Here is a 21,344-nt window from a genome sequence, read left to right as displayed (position 1 = left end):
TACATACCTAGTCCAACAAGCACCCTTATATCCAGATTTAAGTATATCATTGCTACAGTATGAAAATCATCGCGCACGTCCTTCACCGATGCGCCGTTCTCGTGTGGGCCGCGACGTGGTGACCGCATCGCCAGCACGGGAGCTTGGACACCCTCGATCTCCAATCCAAACAAACATCCCCACCGCTTCACCCACGCGCCTATCCCACCACAACGCCTCACCACACACCGCATTTCGCTCCCGCCGCATCTTGCTTACTCCACGACCTCCGAATACCTCAACCAATCTACCTCACCCTATTCTTAAACCCCATCCTCGACCCACCAGCACCCCGCGCGCGTCTCGCCCAACACCCCCAGGCATAGCAACCGCGCCCGACAAAGCATGCGCCCCCCGTAATCCCACCACCAGAGGCGCGAGATAGATAATGACGACGCGGCCCGATGCCCCGCTGCGGCGCGCAGACCAACCTCTTTTTGCGGCGAGGAAGCGCGAGCCGAAATACTTTGCTCTCGGCACTGCTGGTGCTTCCACGGCGGCTGGCGCGCCCGGTGCGCCCACGACTACGACTACAGCTACGAATCCAAACACGAATACACACGCGCGCGCCCAGAGCTATGCCGAGCCCGCGACGACGCTACGAGGCGCATGGGAGCGCGCTGCCCTCGAAGATGGTGTGGGGGAGGGGAGTCCGAGTCCTGCTGCGAGGCGGCGGAGTGGTCCAACTGCCATACCCAGAGCCACAGCGGAGAGTCGACGCGATAGGGATAATGACGGGCGGGGTCTGGATCTCTGGCGGCGGAGCGCGGGGAGTCCGGCTGTGGGAGGGGGGAGCACGACGGGGAGCGAGAGCGGGAGTCTGACGGGGACGGATGAGGGAGATGAGTTTGATAGGAAGATGGGGAGGTTTGCGAGGGATGAGGAGAGGGCGAGACGGTTGGTTGGGGGGGGGGGGATTTTTGCGAGGAGGGGTAATAGTGTGGGCGGGGGGGTGAAGGGGGTGGTGGAGGAGAAGGAGCCGGGGGTGAGGATACCGGCGCAGTGGGGGAGGAGGGCGAGGAAATCGGATAAGTGGATGCAGAGGATTGTGTCGCCGGAGTCGTCGGGGGAGGTTGATGAGCCGCTGAAGAAGGAGGGGGGGGGTACGATTAACTGGGCAGAGGCGGCCGCGGATACACCACTGCCGACTGTGGAGGGGGAGGCTGGACAGCAACAGTTGACGCCGCCGCGGTCCAGGCCTGCGTCAGCACAGCCTGAGAAATCAGCGGTGTGGGATGCGGACTTGGATTTCACGGCTACGTCTTTGATGGGGGGCGAGAGCCCGCAGTTGAGGATACGGAATACGAAGCTTGATGAGGTGAGGGCGAGGGAGAGGGAGGGGATGAGTAGGCATGCGGTTGCGACGGCGCGGTTGGAAGAGATAAGGGAGAGGCTTTCGGAGGAGAGGTCGATGTCGCCGCAGGTGGAGAAAGCTGCTGTGAGGGAGCCTACGAGGATCCCGTCGCCGGTTGTGAGGAATCCAGCATATAGGAGGACGTCGACTGAGTCGTTTGAAATTGTGGAAAGCGGGAAGTCATTGGAGGCCGGCCCGGCAACAGAGCGCTTGTTTGGAGAGATCAAAGGCACGAAGACGGAGCCGAAAGAAATCCAACGGGGCAGGAGATCGCGGTCTCGGGAACGACCTGGGGTATCCAGAGCATCGCCGTCAAGGACCACCCAGGATGACCCCGACCAGTTCCACGAGAAGACAATCCTCGAGGAAGAAGGCGAACAAATCCCCGGGACCCCCATCACCATATTCCGGAACACGGAGAGGCCACAAGATGGCCACAAACGCGAAGACTCCTACGACACCCTCCGCCGTCTCGCCGCAATTAGCAGCCCCAACCCAAGCCCCATACCCTTAAAATCCGAAGAAAAAGAAAACCAACCGCCAGAGGACACGCGACGACGGCGACCCATTTCCCAAGCACCAGAGGAGAAGCGACATAGCCGCTCAAGCAGTCTGCCGAAATCCGATATTGACCCCGAGGAGCGCATCGCGGCGGAGAAAGACCTCTTTGAGATCCCGGATAACAAGTCGGAGAGGAACTCTATGCGCGAACCGTCGCCTGCGGATGAGGATGAGCTACCAGAACAGGAGACGCCGCGGCCGAGGCAGAAACAGAACCCCCTTACTATGGCTACACCCGTCGTAACGGGAGCCTTCATCGAGACGCCTGCCCCCACAGTCCGGCACTCCAGGATCCGACCCCCTTCCCCCGCGCCAGAGACAGCAAATCCAAAACCCGACACCAAACCCTCACAACCCATACAACCCGCCAAACCCCAATCCAAAGCACCCTCACCCCCTCGCCGCTCCTCATCCACCTCCTCTCGCTCCACCTCCCGCTCACGAAACCCTCCCGCCTCCGAACCCTCCGCTCCAAACCCACAAATCGAGCGCCTCAAACCCGCCCCTCGCGCTCCCCGCCCACGCCTCACTAACTCCGCCCCTCCACCGTCCGCAGCCGCAGACCTCCTCCGCATCCAGCACGAGGCCGCCATAGAAGATAGCACTCTCGACGACCTCACGGATCTGCTCTCCTCCTCTCCTCTCCCCACTGAACCACCTGTCCCGGTCCCAGACCGCGATGAAAAGGGTCGGCCTCTCAGCGCTGGTGCGCGAGAGAGGAGGCTTAGCGAGCAGCAGCTTGTTAAGATGGAGAGGGGGCTTAGTCATGGGCTTGAGAGTATTAGGGACGCGAAGCGGGGGATCGAGAAGCTGGAGCAAGTTGTCTCGTCTGCGCCGCTTGCGGTGGCTAAAGAGGTTGTCGCTGTGCCAGGGGGGACAGCGGTATGCGCACACTGCGCGTCGCAGAGTAGCGTGTACCACCTCACGATCCCGCTTCCGCGGCTGTGGTTCCGGGACCGGTCGCGGATGTCAGGGGTAAGGCTGACGTGGTTTGGGTTGCTGGTGCTGGTGGGAATGATGGTGTATATAGCGGAGTGCGTGGCGTATGCTTGGATTGGAAAGCCGGAGTTTGCGTCGGGGTGGGATTATGATATTAATGGCCCGGCGTTTGGGTGGTCGCTTTTGAGGCTGGGAGAGAGGGCTGGGGGGTGGGTGTGGGGGATTTGGACGGAGGGGATGGGTGAGGAGGTGAGAGGGGGGAGGGGAGGAGGAGGAGGGAAGGTTAGGGGGGTGTGGGAGGATGGGAGTATGCTTGAAGATGAGATGCTGTGAGTGAGTGTGTATAGTTTGTATATCTTATAAGCGGGTCGAGGTAGTTGCTGTACAAAGCACTGCAGTTTATAAATGTTGGTCAATCCAGGTATTGAAGTTCTATATACCAGAACCATGTGATAAATGTTCCCATTGATCTCTAGGAGCGCCCTTGACTCCTTTATCCTGCTGTATGCAAAAAGATGACCCTAATGAACAGAGAGATGACTTACTTATCCCTACATAGGCATCAGTAACAACTGATGAATATACAAGTCTCTGCTTATCATCTCACATCTCCGAGAGGAAAGTCAAATCTACTCTTAATGCAAGCGCGACTTAGGTTGGGCATATCATTAGATATCTACTTTTCGACTTGGGAAAGCAGTCGTCAGTATTGGCGATATCTCTGAATAGTAGGACTTATAGGGTAGCTCTATTTCTGCTTGAATAGAATCATATATCTCTTGAGCAGAATCAACTTCGCAGCGCCAGCACCGGCTGATTATCTCTCCACACATTATTCCTGTCACATCAGGAAACTCGTGGGCCTTATAACGTTCTATGACCTCGTCGCTTGAGACCTCTTGAAACGGGTATTGGCTAGTGATTATCGTATAAATTGTAGAGCCAAAACTAAATAGATCACCCTTCACAGTGGGTGGGCAACGCCAATTAAAGTTTGGTGGTTCAAACCTAGTCCCAGCACACGCCGAAGCTTGTGATCCATATAGCAAAACCATAACTGCTCTATGTATTCTATCGTCTTGTATATTCATGTATTATTTAACGAAGCTTAAAGTACCCCGGCTGCAGCTTTGTGAATACGTTCGTTGGGTCATATTTTTTTTGAATGGCGTTCAGTCGCGCCTTGTTGGTTGGACCATAACCAGGGAAAACGTCCTGTTGTGCAGCAGCGTAGTTCTGATAGATATATCTGTGATCCAGCTTTCGGCTTTTTGCGAGCGCGACGCCGCTGTCGATAAAATTGGCTGCGAATTTCATGATGCGGTTATCATCCTTAATATCTGCCCATGCGATGGAGATGTTGATTACTGAAAGAGCTGTTGTTAGATTGCCGTCAAATGGAGATAGGAGAACATACGGATAAGAGGACCATCCTTGTCAGTTATTCCGAGAGCGTTACCACCGTTTGCGGTGAAATGTGATGTTATGGCCGTGGAGATAGGTTGGAAGACTAAAGCTGGTAGGAGGCCACTTGCGTTTGCAATAACGGGAACTTGAGATGCAAACAGGGCTTGGATATCCGTCATGATTTGAATATCATTACGAACCGTGAACGTCCAAAATGTCTCTCTTAAGCCAGATGGTTGTGTTGCGTTTAATTCAATCGTAAGATCTGTCAGGTTGGTGATACGGGCCGAACTCTGGATGCTGGGGATTTTCGTGAAGTTTGCCAGGATTGCCGCATCAGCAATGGGCTTGCCATACTCGAGATCAAGGCTACTAATGAAAAAATCTTGGGCTGGAATATAAACGTAGGCGAGGATAACAGCACCGTACGGGTCCTTGTAGTGGTTGATATTGAAATTATAGAGTGCTGTATTCAGTGCGAGCATGTTGTCGGGTGTATAAGCAAGCTGGCCACCCCACATCTTGCCCTGCTCAAAGGAAGCGAGATCAAATCGAGTGACAATGCCAAAGTTATTGCCACCTCCTCGAAGGGCAAAAAAGAGATCTGGGTGGGACTTCTTATTAACGTCGTTGATAGATCCATCAGCGAAAACAACCTGTACGACAGTTGTTAGACGCACAGCCAAAACTCCTAAGAGGGATATTTAATGTATCTTACTTGGTAATTGTTGACATTATCACAAGCAAATCCATATCGACCAGAGAAGAATGAAATCCCACCTCCAAGGGTCAATCCCCCTACACCAATTCCGCCTGATCTTCCTCCGACTGTACTTAGATTATGAGCATCTAACTCCATGTAAACGGAAGACCAGACCATTCCTGCGCCCACGGACGTTTGCTTCCTATCGGGTGAGACAATCAACTTGTTAAGATCTCTCAGGTCGATAGCCACACCGCTGCCGTCGATATTAGATGCACCGGCGAATGAAGCATGTCCACCGCTCTTGACTGCAAAGTTGCACTTGTTACCCTTGAGTGTTTTCAAGGTTATAGAGACGTCTAGTGCAGATTTGGGGGTTACACGACAGGCTGGTCGTTGGCTGGACTGCTGGGCGGACCAGTGTTGGAAATCTTCGAGCAGGTATGTTGAGCTCTGAGGTAGCGCGACTCGGCCCCTTAGGAGCAGATCTAACTCTCGGCACTATTTAATTTGATCTGTTAATACTCTGGGGCTATAATGTACGAAATGAAGCGGATTTACATACCGCTATTGTACATCTGCTAAATGAAGCAGCATCGAGCTGGTAAGATACAACAGTCTGGCTGAAGGCTGCCAGGAGCAGCGACGCTGTGATAGTCCACTTCATAACTTCGATGGCGCAAATCTAACACAAGAAAAGCAATTGACACAATTAACAAACACGAATGTCAAAAATGTGGGTATGTATAGCTCTTAAGAATAAGCAATAACCCACTAGCAAGGTATTCCAGAGAGGTACTCTAAATAATCAACAGCGACGGAATGCGTATGGAGATGTCGTAAGGTCTTATTTAGGTTAAGGTGGTCGCAAGTGGTCTAGTTCACGGCCGCGGAGACCACATAGTAGACACAGCAGTCAAACAGTGCAAGGCAACGTACGCGAAGGAATTGGCTTGCATACAGGCTAATATATATATATATATTAGCCCTGTTGGTTGGAGCTATGCGAACCAAAAAATGCCTCGTTTAGGAGGAGATAAATTATCGGCACTTCCGTGAAGTTCATTGAAATCCACATCCAGCTCCCAACTTATGTGAAATGTTATAAATAAGATGACATAGCTAGCATTAACTTATAGTTAAAATAGTCGATAAGTATATAATCATCACAGGGGCTGGGGTAATAGTACATACAAGGTGTTTCATCCCCACACAGCACGGCCTCCCCTACTCCATGAAATTGGTCATACAAATACACCTTGTTTTCAAAATGACTACGAGACGTAGCGTAGCGTAGCAGGGGGCTATTGATGTGGCAAGGTCGAGTATAGGTCAAGCAAAGTGCCTGTCTCTCACGACTACATTTGAATTAATTTGATCTTTCGATTCAGCCACGCTCTTTACCCAGCCAGTTAGAATCTGACAATGCTGCGTAATTCCGACAGATATAAAAAAAGCTTACCATACCGGGGTTATTGCGGCGCAATCCGGAGCTTTGAAGGAAATCTAGCAATTAAAAGACCATGTGGCCATTCGACACTATATAGTACATCTGCTGTTAGAAATTTCCAATGCTTGCGTTATACAACAGTAGGCTCGGACTGCTCTTGCGTTGATCGCTGGTAGTTAATAGTGTAACCACCCACCTGACATTATACATGTAATGCGTCTATTGAAGGTCTTGTTGGTACGTCAAATCATTCATTGGATTTCTAGTATCCGTTGCAATCACTTGCCTAATCATCGCTATGCAGCCATTATTGTGAATTGCCTCCCGGCGTTCGCGTTTATTCATTCGGAAGCAGATCCTGTCTATCCGCACTACTGGAAACAACAGCAATGGACCGTACACGCAGAATACCCTGCCATCGCAGCAGAAGATCACATACGAGCAGAGCGCATGCTGCTAGATGATATGGGCCCTGTGGAAGTTAGCAGAAGGAGTGTAAGTAGTTATGAATAAAGGGCATGCCTCAAAGCTATTCCTATAAGTTATCTAGAAAAAAAATCAATCGTGCATTACAGCTGGGTTCCAAACACCACTGCGAAAGCCAATCGACTGCAACTCGTTGGTCTTACTGAAAGTTTCAATATTCCTGGCGATGATTCCAGTATAAATAGTAGGAAGAGACTCGAATTTTTGCTCAAGACTCCGTGATAGACGTTACGGCGGCAAGGGGCTCAGATTATACGCTATGCCCATTGGCACAATTGAGACCATTGTCTAGGTGCTACGCAAGCTTGTGTATGGCAGAGCGGACGGGGTTCCCTTCTCTCTTGAGTCTATGGTCGTATGTGTTTGTTACTATCACACTGTAGAATAAATACTAATCCTAACCAATATAAAAACGCCATACTATTATGACTACAGGGCAAAAGGGGATTATCGTAGCTGGTAGAGGCCAACATAAGTAAGGCAAATCTAGGCAGATTCATAGCGATTGAAGGGCAGTATTAACTAGAGTAGTGGTGCTATTTGACAAAGCGTACCTAGACCTCCATCCTTTTCCTTCTCCGAAGCTTCACATCTATCCCAGTCTGCTTCGTAAACCAAGAGTACAGAATGTGCCATTCTTTGCTGGGATCCACAAGACTCATCTAATAAACATTAATTCAATCCTTAAAACTAGAGTATTCAAGTAATTTACGACTCACCTCATACGTCAAAAACAAGGTAGTCATAACCTTATATGTCTCCAGAATACTCACGCTTCTGCCCATACAGACCCGCTTGCCAGCTCCAAACGTCAAATCATGACTCTTCATCATGCTAAGCCGAGCCTGATACCCCTGGTTAAGTAATTAGCATAATTTTCTCACAAAATTCTAAAGATCTGAGAGAATGTCGGGAGTGCATTGAGTGTACAGCTGTAAGGATGTCTTCAATAGATGCACTCTTAATGCATTCTCAGCTCTCAAGAGATAGCAGGAAACCAATGACGAAAATTCACAAACCTCCTCTGTCTCTGCCTCACCACGCAGCCAGCGTTCAGGGTTAAAAGACGCCGCGTCGTCGCCAAAGATTTCCTTGTTTTGATGGATCACCCATGCATTCATACCGACGACAGTCCCTGGAGAAAGAACCCTGCCATCTGAGAGCGTGAGGCCCTCGGCAGGGACAACCCGCTCAAGTATCAAGCCGACACCGGGATGCATACGAGCAGCTTCCTTAACCACAGCATCAAAGTAAGGCAACTTTTCAGTAGACGCATAGCTGACAGGGCATGTCAAATTCGCCGCATCGAGCTCTTCCATCAATTTCCTGTACACAACTTGGTCCTTGAGTACGTAATAGATGATAGCACAGAGTAGGATACCAGTTGTATCTCCTCCGGCAAGAACATTCACAATGAGTGCTCCTACAACAGCGTTGTCATCCATTATGCTGGGGTCCTCTCTGTTGATCCTCATGAAATCCTCAAGCATGTCTTGATGATCGGCCTTTCCTTCAATTTCAAACTCTTTCTGTCTTTCAGCAACTCGCTGTGCACACAATATCGCCGGCCCATTGAAAGCGGGTGGCCCAATGCGACACACAGGGTTCTTCGCCAGGAAGTAGTCCAGCTCAGGGATCTGTCCAACACATGCGAAATAGAAGAAAGTTTCTGTTCCAGATCGTTGAGAGCCATCGAAATCCCAACCGTTATCCAGGTAGCCCATGGGCGCGCCAAATGTCAAACGGCCAATGACATCCCAGGCGAAAAATGGAAGCCAGTCGTCCATCTTGCACGTCTTCCCGGAATTTTCGCCAAGAACGAAGTTGGAGTCAAGTTTGGAGAGGAGCGTTTGAATGGTTGTGTCAATAAGTGGTTCTGTTTTTAGAAGGGAGGAGAGATTGAAGAGCTTCCGAACAGGTCTGATGGCGTGAGCATGTGCTTTATTGCTCCTTGTTGAAAAGACGTTGTATATGATTTCGTGGCCAACTTTGGAGGAGTTGACATCATAGAATTTGCTCTAATTTGTAAGACACCGAATTTGAAATTTGGTTAGCAAGGGTTCTCACCTTGAGATAATCGCCCCGGGTATTGTAAAGGGTTCGAAGGAGCTTAGGGTCGCTCAGACTTACAAGGTTCGGACCCAATTGCACTGCGGAACCGTATTTATCGTGGAGGGAGAGTTGGGTTTGTACCGAGTGATTGTTATATATGCTAAAAAATCGCCACCAGTTTGTGCATTTTGCAAGGAAAGGTCCAGGTATGTTTTTGACTCGATGAAAGTTAGTGAATTTTTTTTAAACGCAATGCTCTGGGGGAGCCTCGGAAGGCACTGACGACAACCAAAGATAACCAAGTCACTCTAAGAGAGTAGGTAGTGTATTGACGGAATAACATAGCAAATTGAAGCTTACTTGGGGAGGTTAGATATGTCCAAATAAAATAAGAGACGAAGGTCACAGCTAGGGACGCAGCGACTTGGAGGTAAACACCTAAAGAGAACATTGTTAGTAGCCTCGGCTTCGTGTTGTAATAGGGAGCAATAAAGCAAAATCAAAAGAAGCGGACGAGGAGTTAGAAGAGGCTGGTATCAGTATAGCTTTATGTATCACCTCCTCTTCGTCACTTGTACTGATAGTGTGGGTAACTATCGAGCATCAAATGACCTCCACAAATAGCGCCTCCAAACATGTGTGTCGCACCATTTTCCATCTGATTTGCCCGCCTCTTAGTGAGGTTCCTTGAAGGCCGATCTGTACTGCACACCATTTCTGTCTGATTTGCCTGTCTCCCTGGCGATATATGGTCTGACCCAGCCACCAAGGAGCCTACTTGGTGGTTGGGCCGTAACACATACTTTAAAAGCTAATCTGGTCTGCTTGCAGCGGCAGCAAGTACAAAATGGACACAGATTAGAAAAATAATGCAATACATACTAGAATCGCTGGAAAAGCTGTCCACCTAGTTGGCCTTTCCGTTTTCATTGGTGAGAATGAGTGGAGAGATCTGCGGAATCTAATTGATAGATTGGGTTGTGTGCATGTGTGATTATTTAACGTTCGAGGTACAGTCCTAAGGACATTCCCTCACAAGGGGCATAAAGCTCCATCGTTGGTTTGCAAATTCTGGTTTAATTTATAGCAAGATAAGTTGTCTTTGTCTTATTTCACCTCCTCGCCCGTCGTTATACCTTCCTGTGCATCTAGCACTGCTCGGCTTGCGGCAGCGAGGTTTTGATTACCCCGCAGTTGATAAGTTACTAAAATTTGAAGCCCCACGGATGTTAGATCTCGACTAATCGCAAACGTTGTTGCTTTTGTAATGCGGGAGTTCTGGTTGGGTTCTCATTCTGCATATGTTTCACAACCTTTCCTGTGTAATTCAGTCCTGCCGTAGCTTATCGTCAGGAATGCGTCCAATCATGAACGGGACTTTCCCTGGAGAATACCGTGGTGTTTCACACCAAAAATTCCGGATTTCTCTAACGGACTGTCCAGATCCCCCCGGTTGGCTCGGGTTGGCTGGTGGCTTTCCCTATTGGCAGCCACCATACTCAGTCACAGCTGAGCTCTAGGAAGCTCAGCTCGTAACTTGTTTGTGGCGTTGTCTTACCTTTCCTTATTCTTTCCTTCCCCTCTTATTTTCTCCATTTCATTCCTTGTCCTCTTCCTCCCTTCCTTCGTTCACCTCTTCCTTCTTTGACCTAATCGATGGTTAGTGAGAGTACTTCACACGATGACATGACTAGACTGAAGTTGGGGGCTAAGACATTAAGAACACTAAGACATTAAGGACACTTTAAGACCTAGACGGACGGAGACTATAAAAGCTTGCTTAGCTTGTCACGAGCGCCATATAACTTGTGGTATGCATCATTTACCTTGTATTTTGACATTATTTCAGTTCAGCGAGTTAATGGGTAGGCAGCTACAATGATATGAAACTAATTCCTGGCAGCAGGCGCAAACCGAGCACTCAAACCCTCGACCATTGATTTTACCCTTAAACCTCTTCTTCAGCTCCGCTTCCGGACGGCCCGCTCCTGTCCCGCACCTGCATGACTCGCGACCTGCGCCACTCCCACCTCTCCCTAACAACATCCGCTGGTCCCTCCACACTTCCAGCGACCCATGGAAGAGCCCCAACAGCAGCAGCAGGCGCATGTCATTAAATGAGGACCTAGCCTGCAATATAATAGGAACGTTAAGCTAGTGAGGCATCGTGGTACGCATTATCTAAATGTTTGAGAACTCACCAGGAGTTGGGCCGCTAAAAGAATACGAAGGGCATATCAATAAGATCAAGGACAACAAGCTCACATAGACACACTACCCACAGATCCCTTTCCCGCAACAACTTTAGTCCTCAACGCACTGCGAATATCCGTCTCGCTCCTCTCCCTCCACTCCTGATACCTGCTCGCGCTCAAAGGCCATAGCGGCTGGTTGAGATGCTTGTTGAGATCGACGTGGTCAGTGAACTTCGGACATGGCGTGCTCATCAGGGTATCTAGCTCCCGGCCCAACTCGGCACAGTACTGGTCGAGTGGGAGGTCATTGACGTCATTGCCGAAGGGATTCTCCAGCTCGTCGCCAATCGTCGCGATGCCGAGGATGATGTAGGCGGCCGCAATGGTGCCGGGGATTGTGATCCATTTAAGCTTGTCGTACAGCTGGAATGGGAGCAGAAAAATGTAGAGGAGAACGATTTGGGAGATCAGGATGTTGTATCCGACAGGGAGGGGGGTTGTAAGGACACGTTCCGCGTTGCCGGCGGTGTCTGTCATGCCAGCAAGGGCGGTCACTGTGGGGGTGAGTATTCGATGGCGAGTAAAGAAGATTGCTACTTACGGAATTGACCCCCCATCACGGCTGACTTCATTTGACCATTCGTGGAAACTTCCTCGAAGTATGCGCTCAAGTAGGCTAAAATTTCAAGAGGAAGATTACCCAAAGGCCGATCCGATCGCTTCATTTCCTTTCTGGGGTTTGAGAGCGCGAATGGTAAGCCGAGCTTCTCACCCAACGCTTTCCAAGTACTCGTTCTCTTCTTCTCCAAGTGCTCTTCTTTGAACGCAGCCTTGGCATAGGTATCGAGGTGGGAAACGAGCCCTGCGATATCATCATAATGAGCGTACGGTTCGAATCGAAGACGATGCTTGACTGCGACGGCGAAACCAAGGACCAGGTTCATCGCAGTGATTTTTTGGAGGAGATCTTCCTTGCTCTGGTCGCCTTCACGCTCTTCGACGTGAACCCAGACATAGCGGGCGATGTTTCGGCATTGGATCATGAGTGTACACCATGTTTTGCGGCCTTCCGAATAACTAGGCGACTATCAGCTTTGTTTGGATTGTAAGTATAGTGAGTAGTATACCGTTCGTAAGCTGTCGAACTTCGGAAAGAGAGAGAAAGTCCGACAACGAAACCGAGAACAGTGAGAAGGACAGTGTCAACGCCGACTGCAAAGGTTTAAAGGTTAGCTTGACCTGGAAGTATCGTTTGGGGGTCGTACGCTTTGTGACAAATTCACAGATGCAGGTAATGAAGGTGGCCCATGCTCCAATGCAGAAAAGAGGTATAATCATTCGCGGCAAAACACTGCCATGCATACGCATGAAATATGGAAGCTTCGAATGTCCATCGAGATCGCGTGGGCCAACCTACGTGTGGTATTAGTAGGTGCGCTGTCTCATGTCCAAGATATCCTTGACTGTATCTCGAGAGAAGGTAACTCACAAAGTAATCATCTAAATCCAAACTGTGGTGGGAAAGTGGGCGACTCATGGGGGTGGCAATGCCACTGACATGAGCGTCAAGGGCATCCTTGGTTATAGTGCGCGTGTGTGTGCTCTCCTTCATCTGTCGGACGCTCTCGTGCAGATGGGCATGTGAGTTAATTTGGGCTCCTCCTCCTCCTCCTCCTCCTTGAGCTGGTGCTCCTACTCCTCCTTCTCCTCCTCCCTGAGTTGGTGCTCCTCCTCCGCCTCCGCCTCCGCCTCCTCCTCCTCCTTCCCCTTGAGCTGGTGCTCCTCCTGGTGGGGCTGGCGCGTCATCGGCCATTTTGATTTAGGTGAATGTCCTAGTTTGTCTAAAGTATGATTGGAAAAAAGGATGACACCAGACTAGAATTAGTAGTTATTACGTTACCATCGCAAGGAATAAGAAACACAGGAAACACAAGACAGAGGAGATTGAAATTAAGAGAAAGAAGAGAAGGAGAGAAGGAGAGAAGGAGAGAAGAGTAAAATAGTCAAAAATTTGGCGTTTTACTATGTATAGACTATGAAACCGTCAGCAAGGGATCCAGGACGGCAGAACCATGATCCGCAAACAAACCCCCAGGTCTAGATCAACCCATAGAAGTCCCTCGGGAAGGTGCCAAGGGTACTAAGGCGTTTCCACAGTGACAAGTTCATCTAAACAAGGGAATGATGATCCAAGATCTATTTGTGGCCGCGTGTTGCCATGTGTTGCCATGTGTTGATAGGATGAGACAAAGGACGCAGTGTGGATTAGGAGAGGAAATTGCCGAGTTATCAGTCTGTGCGGAGGTAACTCCTGTGCGGGCTAATATAACGGCGGGCGGGTAGTCCTAACCTAACCAGATCTAGACGATAAGCGGAGTAGTCAATGCTGGCAACAGGCGATATGTTGTCGGTGCCAGCGAGGTTGTTTGAGGATATTGCCGAATACGGGAAGCCCACGTAGGGGTCTGCCCAAACCGTCGAATAATTGAAAGATTTAGGCCCAACGCCTAATGTGCTGGCGCCCCGAGTTAATCAACTCATGCCAAACCCCAATTAGGAGACATAACGATGATACTGGTTGTGGTTGGGGCCCCCTTCCCTTTCAAGTTGGTTCAGCTCAAACCATATATAATTTTATGCAAGCGGAGATGAAAAGTACTTCGTAAGTTATGTCATTCATGTCTTTGCTCGCGAAGACTACGGACTGCTTTCCTAGGTACTAAATCTGAGATATCAAACGATACAACTCAATCCTAAGTCTCGCTCACAGTGAGAACGGATCTGATTCCTTGCTCTGTGATATGATAAGTGGAAGCTTCAATATTAGTTAGTGGTGCTAATATCTATCTGGGGTATTATTGGTGCATCCCCTGAACGGCAGAACTGAAAAAGTCTACGATCAACGATAGTAGCAGGAGTACGATGTTCACGGGGGAGACTCTGAGAGTGGCCGAGCTTACGGAATAAATTCTCGCGCTGGTGGTCCCACAGAGTTGATATTCAAGTTCAACAGCACAGCCGCACTCGGGATATTCGCAGAACTAACTTTGGGTGACCTCCAACAAGTTCGCCAGTGCAGAATTCTCGCCCACGTAGTTTTCTCTCCTGTGACTTCTCACCTCCGTCTTCTTCTCACCTCTGTCTTCTACTCACCTCTGACTTCTCCTCACCTCTGTCTTCTCCTCACCTCTGCCTTCTCACCTCTGCCTTCTCACATCTGCCTTCTCACATCTGCCCTCTCACCGCCAAATAGCTATTCACCAGTCTAGTGTTTCCCGGCCATCGTATCGGAGACATTCGATGGGGTCATCCATTTTCTCTATCGCAATCTGGACAATGTCTAGAAAATATACACTTTCGTCGAAAATAAGCACAGAGTAGTCTGGGTTGGGTTCCCTCCTTGATGGGCGTTCCTATTATGGCTTCCTCATTTTGCCCGGTTCACTTCGTAAACCCACTTTCTAGGGGTATAATCACAATGTTAAATTTGTCCCCAAATACATATCTCCTGTACTATACTGTACATATATACAAATACTTATCTCAAAGAACCGAGTGGGGATTATCATTCCCCTCATCCCACGACCCAACTCCACTCTAGTATTCCCGCATAAGCACCCTCTTCAACCCCCCCATCTCCCTATCCCACTGCTCCACCTTCCTCTGGCTCGCTTCCACCTTCCCAAGCAGATATTCCACCCTCGGCGCCACCTGCGGCGGTACCCTCGGCATCCCCGCAATCAGCGCCAGCTCCGCCTCACACTTATCAATACTCTTCCCCTCAATCTTCGACAGCTCCGTCAATACCGCCAGGTTCATCCGCGCCTTTAGCACCTTGTCCTCGGTCAGTATCTTAAATGCAGCTTGGTACACTGGTTTCCCCGGCCTGATGCTCTCAGGGCGTCCCTTGGCAGTCTTGATAGAGATGAGCTCCGCCTGGGCCAGCGCGTTTAGGACAGCCTCCCCATTGCTCGCCGACGGCGTCAGCGATGACGCGAATGTATTCGAGAGGAGCACCTCGTTGTAGCGCAGCGCCTCGGCCTTGGCCAGCTGCTCGATCAGGAACCAGGCCTGCTCGGGACTCCAGGTGCGGTCTTCGCGGTCGTTGGTACGCGCGGCCAGTAGGAAGATCTTCATGATTTCGCTAGCGGACTGCTCGATGATCTCCTCCACGGCTTTCTGTGGCGATTGTCCTGTCTTAAGTCTGCGGGCAAGGAATTCGAGGTCTGTTAGTCGGCCGCCGAGGACGTCTATGCAGGCATCCAGCTCGGAAAGGTCTCGGCGACGTTGGCCCTCGGAGAGCTTGGAGTCCGTGCCGGTGGGATCTTCTTCGCTGTCGAGGTGAGTGATAACGAAGCGCTTTGCAGCAGCTGGGGTGATGTCTCCCAGGGCGATTTGGCGGAAGACACGGTCTGGGAGGGCACGGCCGAGGGACTTGGAGTATGAGATGTTGTTGGTAAGGAAGATAACATGCGCAATGTTTGCCGTGGTTAGACCTGCTGCCCACTCAGCGATTTTGTCGTAGACGACCGATGAATCTTCGTTCTTGTGCAGGAAGTTGTCGATGACAATTGTTGGTCTACGTTCTGGGTGGGATTCGAGGTAATCGTCATCGGTCATTGAGGCATCCTTGTCGTGCTTATCCCGGTCTTCGAGGCCGATTTGCTTCAGTGCCGTAGCAGTGTTTGATAAGATCTTGCCCAGCTGTGTATCCAGCGTCTCCGAGAAGCCAGACTTCACACCGATTGTGCCTTGTGCAGCCAAATCGATCAAGCTGCTGAAGCTGTTCATCCAAGAAAACACGGGTCGATAGCCAACTTGTTGTGCAATAGAGTTGATCGTCGCAGAATCGCCACGAGCTTCCTGGATAGGCTTGCAGTCGATGAGTAGGACGTTCCTGCGGTCCTTCAATGCCTGATCGAGCACCAATTCCCTCTTTCCGGAACCACGCGGGCCCTGCACAATAATGAATGTATCCGTGGTCTCCATCATCCAAGTCTGGAGCTGGTCAATGAGTTTCCTGCGGTCATCCCAGATAGCGCCCAGCCCTGCCTCTTCAACATTGCGCTTCTTAAACGTGAACATGTCCTTTGCTTGGCTGCTGAACCACTTGTATATCCTCGAATCCCTGATCTTTAGAGAATGCGTGACACGAGCTTTGATGAAGAAGGTGCGGATCGGATCAAATACGGCAACAGCGAGCGTACCCAGGAGCGCCGCCATAAGGGGAATGAAAATCCTGGGGTGTCCCACAACCCAGTCGCGTATCATATGTGCCTTAATCTTCTGCTCATACGACAACCGCAGCTGTGTCCCGCCGACCCCTCCTCCAGCCTCTTCCAAGACTTTAAACCCATGCATGCAGTTCCTCGCCATGACCGCATTGCGCAGACGCGCAAAGTCCAAGGTCGCAAACCTAGGCAGGACCTTCGAGTCTGCAGGCTGCGAGGAGATCTCGGCAAGCATCCCGTAGCGACGGAATAGACTGTACAGGGTCTCCTGCGATAGCTCTGCCGCCTCACCTCCCGGCTTCGTGGGTGCGAACTCAACTTTGATTCTTGAGCTCGGGAAGCGGTGGAGATCTTCCAGCCAGGGTACACCGCGGACGAGATTCGCCTTCATAGGCCGCATCGGGTTGAACCACGGCCGGACGTACTTCTCCTTCAAGTACCCGATGATGAGACTCTCGACTTCTTGCGACGAGACGCCATCCGGGTGTGAGAACTTGACGAACGCGCCGCCGTCTTTGATACGGGGCAGGATCTCCGTCACTGTTATGGGTACATTGGCTGGTATAGCACGCTTAACCATAACCATAGGATCCAATGCCTGGAGCGACGCGGAGTTGAAGCGCTCGAGGAGCTCTGGTAAGTTTCGATGCCTAAAAAATGGCAGTCTCATGTGCATCCCAAAGTTAAATCGCAGCGGAAATATACCTAGAGGCTGTTAGTCTGTTATCATAGGCGCAGGGATGGGTTTGGGGCTTACTATCGAAGAAGAGAATGCCCTCGTTGGTATGCGCCTCAATGTGCCCCGAGTGATTCTCCCCCACCTCCGTACTCTCCTTCCTCACAACCCTCCATGACCAATTCTTCGGCCTCCCTGCAGGCGGTCGTCCTGGTATCGTCCTCGCCGGCTGGATATAGGCTCGTCGCGGTCTCAATTCCGGGATGCTGGTGGGATTGAACACCGCGCGCCTGGCGGGGACGCTCATCTTGCTGACAGCCGCGATCTGATGTGCCTTTACAGCTCAGATCGCATGGCGCGAAAGAACAGGTAGCCACAGAAAGAATATGTTTCTCTTTTGATATGAGATTCGTGGGATTCAGGGTCTACAGCAAGCCAGCACAGGTTTACCCAAGGTACTATTTACCACATGAGGTCATATCTCCACCGCAAGGCTGAAGCTCATACTCGTGGATCACGTGATATCTCATAAAACCCAAGAATTTCCGAGATAGCTTCAGCCTCATCCCAATATCAACCGCAATAACCTCTCACCAATCCATCCTATAACCGCAACAATGGGCTGGTTATGGAGTTCCGCGGCCACGCCAGCTGATGCTGCAGCGCCGACTTCCCAACCTCAAACCACCTCAACAAAACAAGCGCCGCCTCCCGCAACCACCCCCTCTCAACCACTCACACCCGCCCAGCTCGCCGAGCAAGACCTACAAGCCGCACTGGCCGAGTTCGATGCCGAGAATAAGGCCTCCGCGCCCAAAAAACCCATATTCAGACGCACCCCCCGAGCCCCCACGGAGGGCACTCCCGCCACAGCTCCCGACGGTGAGCTCAACGTCGAAGACTCGCTATACCCAACGACCATGTCCTGCCGCGACGCCTTCGACGCAGCATTCTACTGCCAATCGCTAGGCGGCCAATTCAACGCCGTGTACCGGTACGGCGGGATGCAGTCATGCAGCGACCACTGGAAGAGTTTCTGGTTCTGCATGAGGTCGAAGAGCTATGCGGGGCAGCGGGAGGATATGATTAAGGAGCATTATCGGAAGAAAGCGTTGAAGTATAAGGTTGGGCCGAGTAGCGAGGATGTGTGGGAGGGGAGGGAGAAGAAGATGGAGTGGGGGGAGGCGTTTTCGGAGGGGGTGGAGGAGTTGTTGCCGGGCGAGAGTGATGAGGAGTGGAATGTTAGGGAGAGGAAGAGGAGGGAGGGAAGGAATGGGGGGACGGTATAGGGGTGAGATACGGGTTGTATGATAAGTATGTGGTGTTCGGAGTGTATATTTTGGATTGTCCAGATGGCATAACATTGGGTGTCGTCACTTTTGGGGAGAGCATGGGAAATCACCACTGCCGAATACAGAGTATATGTCGTGTACGGTTTATGTATATTGAAGCGTATCTGCTCACCTAGAAATCAAGCGTTGTGTATAATGCCGCCAGTTTCCAAAAAATCATCGTGTGCAAACGCCACGTCCCCTATATCACAACCATGTTACCCTTATCTCCTATTGCGCCTGGGATCGGTGGCCTCCTGCCTCCTGAAATCCCTCATTTCCTTCGTTCCCAAACTCCCTGAGCCGCCCTCGGCCCTTCTCTCCCACCCCCCAAGACGCACAACAAGGCACGTCGCATTATCGCCGTCCTTGGTCGTCTCGGTTGCGAATGTCACGACATCCTGCGCGCCCTGCTCCGGCGTCTTCGCCTCTTTCACTATATCCACAATCTCCTGGTCCGTCAGTGTCCCAGACACCCCATCCGACACCAGCACGACGAAGCTGTACTGCGCCGGCGCGAGCGCAACGCGCACGATCTCTGGCTCGGCGCTGACGCCGATGCGTTTCGACTTCATGTCGCCAAAGGCGCGCGTGTTAGCCAGCCCAGACATGCGCTCCTCGCCGAAGGAGTCGGTCACAAATGTCGCAGCGTAGCGGTGCAGGCGCGTACTCTCGATAGGTGAGCTAGGGTGGTGGTTAGTTGTCGTGGGGATGGCAAGACCTGTCGCCGTGTCGCAGAGGAGAATGCGCGTGTCCCCGACGTGGGCGACGAGGAGAGTGGAGGGCGAGCTCGGGTGCCAGAAGGGTGTTGGGCTTGGGGTTGAGACCATGGCAATAGAGGCAGTTGAGCCGCCTTTGAAGCGGGTTGGGCCACCGATGTTGTGGGCGGCTTGGGAGGGGCGGCCGAGGATCTCGTCATGATTGAGGGGGAGGTCGGAGATTGATTCTTTGTCAGGCTTGGAGGCCTGCGCAATGACGAAGTCAAGGTCGCAGCGGAGGAATGCATACATGAGCACTGTCTCGATAGAGGGTGGTGTTTCCGGGCTGGCGGGCTCGTTGGTTGTCTTATGGTTCCGGTGCTGGTACTTGACCTTAACATCGAAGTAGTCCGGTTTGAATCGCCGGAAATATCCCCCAACTGTGCTCTTCCACTGATCAAGCAGAGATGCCTCTAGCTCGAGAGCTTTCGGCTTATCCATCCGCTGCTTCAGCGGGTCCTCAGACTTGAGGCGCTCAGCATCCGGCGGACGCTGCGCTACCTGTTCCTTGGGGCTCCTCGTATCAGCTGGCTTCGTCTCCTCCTTCGTCTTCATAGCCACGGCATTCAAGCTCTTCCTCCCCTCCTTCGACAGCTCCCCCTCAGTCGCAACTTTCACCTCGGGCACCGCGATCCCCATCGCCGGATCCTCCATGGAATCCGGGCTCCTCTTCAAGCTCGACTGCAGCCCAAACTGCTTCGCCGCATCCTCCACATAATGATGCAAATCCTGCTTCAAAAACTCCGAGCACTCCGACCCGCCATGCCCATCAAACACCCCAAAGTAAAACACCTGCGGGTCCCCGCTCGCGCTGTCCGCCGATGTCGCCTCGGGTCCTTGCCCAGACCCGGTATCGCTGCGGGTCAAACTGATCGGTGCGCGGTTCGCGAAGGCCGGAATCTCAATCGTGCCAGCCTCGAAGCGGTCCTCATTATAGGGGCGCGTGCCACGAGATGTCTTCGCACCGAAGTGGTGCTTCGCGCTCTGGATTGGGATGCGTACAACCGTGAGGTCGCGTGACGAGCTAGCTAAGGGCGGGACGGCTGTTGGGGGTGGGCTAGCACCCGTGTGTGGGATTGAGGCCGCGCGGGGGAGTTTGTGGTGGGGAGAGCGGGAGTCCGGGTGCAGAGAACTGGAGGGAAGGTGTGTGACGAAGTAGTTGTGGAAGTGACGGCGCTGGGAGCGAGGGAGAAGGCAGTCGCGCTGGCTTATCTGCAGAGAGCGGCCTGGTATGCCATCTCGCAGTTTCGCCTGGGGAGAGTTGTCGAGTAATTGATTCGCAAGTATGGGTATATATGATGCATTCCTGTAAGATCGTGAAAAAGTTGGCAATCGGCTACGAAGTAATCGTGACGGGTGCCCATGTCCGGGCGAAATCGAGAGATATGTCGCTATAAATCCTACATAATTTCTCGTCAGCTATATCCCATAGCACAATGAGTCCGTTCAAAGGGGATGTCAGCCCTCACCATATGTATCTGTGATTGTCCAGGGTCGCGCTGCCCGCGAAGTATTGTTGAGACGCGGCATCCCTCGTCACTCAACTCGCAATCAACGCTCGAGATCTAGGATGTGGTCATCTTGAGCGAGTTGCTAGTTGAAGAGACGATGTTAAATCAGTGGCAGATTAATGCAGAAGTCGTGATTCGGGAGGATGCGTATGAACAGTGAAGAAATGCTGTGCGAGGCTGAAGATTTGGTGAGAGGGTCGGGAAAGGCTCGCGGCAGTGCCACCAAACGGGAACCCCTCAACAGGTATCGGCGCTACGGTACGGGAGATGAGGATCAACGATGCAACACTGATAGGTGCCTTAACTCGCTCTACAAATGCTTTTTTGGTAAAACCAAATACATGCTATATTTTCTATTGATGATATATGCATCTATTATAGCATAGGCTGATATTAATTAAATCTAAACGCCGTTTATTAGTAGCCTCGGCGGGACGTTAACCTTATAGCTTGAAATTCACTTGCCCGTTGTTTTCACTTGGGAAATCTCTGCCCGGAATGATGGTGATTATTACAGCGAAAGCCAACTCCACAGAGTCCTTGTTCTCGATTGTGGTAGTGCCATCAAGCTGTTTAGACCAGTGGAGGGAGACTGGAGTTTGATAGATTTTTTGTGCCAGCATGTCCTCCTCCAACAATCCGTTGTAACAT

General features: G+C 51.4%; 5 protein-coding genes across 5 annotated transcripts; 2 read left to right on the top strand and 3 right to left on the bottom strand.

Moving 5' to 3' along the window:
- Nucleotides 1-93: 93 nt before the first annotated feature.
- Nucleotides 94-3,226, top strand: VE01_00355 (uncharacterized protein; the record flags this gene model as incomplete). The annotated part of the gene is made up of 1 exon (XM_018269887.2): nucleotides 94-3,226. The coding sequence occupies exon 1, from the start codon at nucleotides 428-430 to the stop codon at nucleotides 3,224-3,226; it is 2,799 nt and encodes a 932-aa protein (XP_018135359.1). The 5' UTR covers nucleotides 94-427.
- A 553-nt stretch (nucleotides 3,227-3,779) lies between these two features.
- Nucleotides 3,780-13,639, bottom strand: VE01_00354 (uncharacterized protein). Its single transcript, XM_018269886.2, has 13 exons — nucleotides 13,276-13,639; nucleotides 12,883-13,219; nucleotides 12,676-12,808; nucleotides 12,452-12,599; nucleotides 12,314-12,398; nucleotides 11,788-12,263; nucleotides 11,274-11,740; nucleotides 7,959-8,957; nucleotides 7,659-7,793; nucleotides 5,569-5,688; nucleotides 5,019-5,504; nucleotides 4,311-4,956; nucleotides 3,780-4,260 (listed from the first exon to the last, which is right to left on the bottom strand). Exons 2-13 carry the CDS (start codon nucleotides 12,990-12,992, stop codon nucleotides 3,992-3,994), a joined length of 4,074 nt encoding a protein of 1,357 aa, XP_018135360.1. The 5' UTR covers nucleotides 12,993-13,219; nucleotides 13,276-13,639; the 3' UTR covers nucleotides 3,780-3,991.
- A 972-nt stretch (nucleotides 13,640-14,611) lies between these two features.
- YME2 (mitochondrial escape protein 2) lies at nucleotides 14,612-17,611 on the bottom strand. The gene is made up of 2 exons (XM_018269885.2): nucleotides 17,175-17,611; nucleotides 14,612-17,122 (listed from the first exon to the last, which is right to left on the bottom strand). The coding sequence occupies exons 1-2, from the start codon at nucleotides 17,398-17,400 to the stop codon at nucleotides 14,784-14,786; spliced, it is 2,565 nt and encodes an 854-aa protein (XP_018135129.1). The 5' UTR covers nucleotides 17,401-17,611; the 3' UTR covers nucleotides 14,612-14,783.
- A 33-nt stretch (nucleotides 17,612-17,644) lies between these two features.
- Nucleotides 17,645-18,596, top strand: VE01_00352 (uncharacterized protein). The gene has a single exon (XM_018269884.2). The coding sequence runs from the start codon at nucleotides 17,711-17,713 to the stop codon at nucleotides 18,380-18,382; it is 672 nt and encodes a 223-aa protein (XP_018135358.1). The 5' UTR covers nucleotides 17,645-17,710; the 3' UTR covers nucleotides 18,383-18,596.
- VE01_00351 (uncharacterized protein) lies at nucleotides 18,518-20,863 on the bottom strand. The gene is made up of 2 exons (XM_018269883.2): nucleotides 20,652-20,863; nucleotides 18,518-20,582 (listed from the first exon to the last, which is right to left on the bottom strand). Exons 1-2 carry the CDS (start codon nucleotides 20,710-20,712, stop codon nucleotides 18,649-18,651), a joined length of 1,995 nt encoding a protein of 664 aa, XP_018135357.1. The 5' UTR covers nucleotides 20,713-20,863; the 3' UTR covers nucleotides 18,518-18,648.
- Nucleotides 20,864-21,344: the final 481 nt, after the last annotated feature.

This window comes from Pseudogymnoascus verrucosus (genome assembly GCF_001662655.1).
Source record: "Pseudogymnoascus verrucosus strain UAMH 10579 unplaced genomic scaffold scaffold_1, whole genome shotgun sequence".
In the NCBI taxonomy this organism is placed as follows: Eukaryota; Fungi; Ascomycota; class Leotiomycetes; order Thelebolales; family Thelebolaceae; genus Pseudogymnoascus; species Pseudogymnoascus verrucosus.
This window is presented reverse-complemented; position numbering and strand designations above follow the sequence as displayed.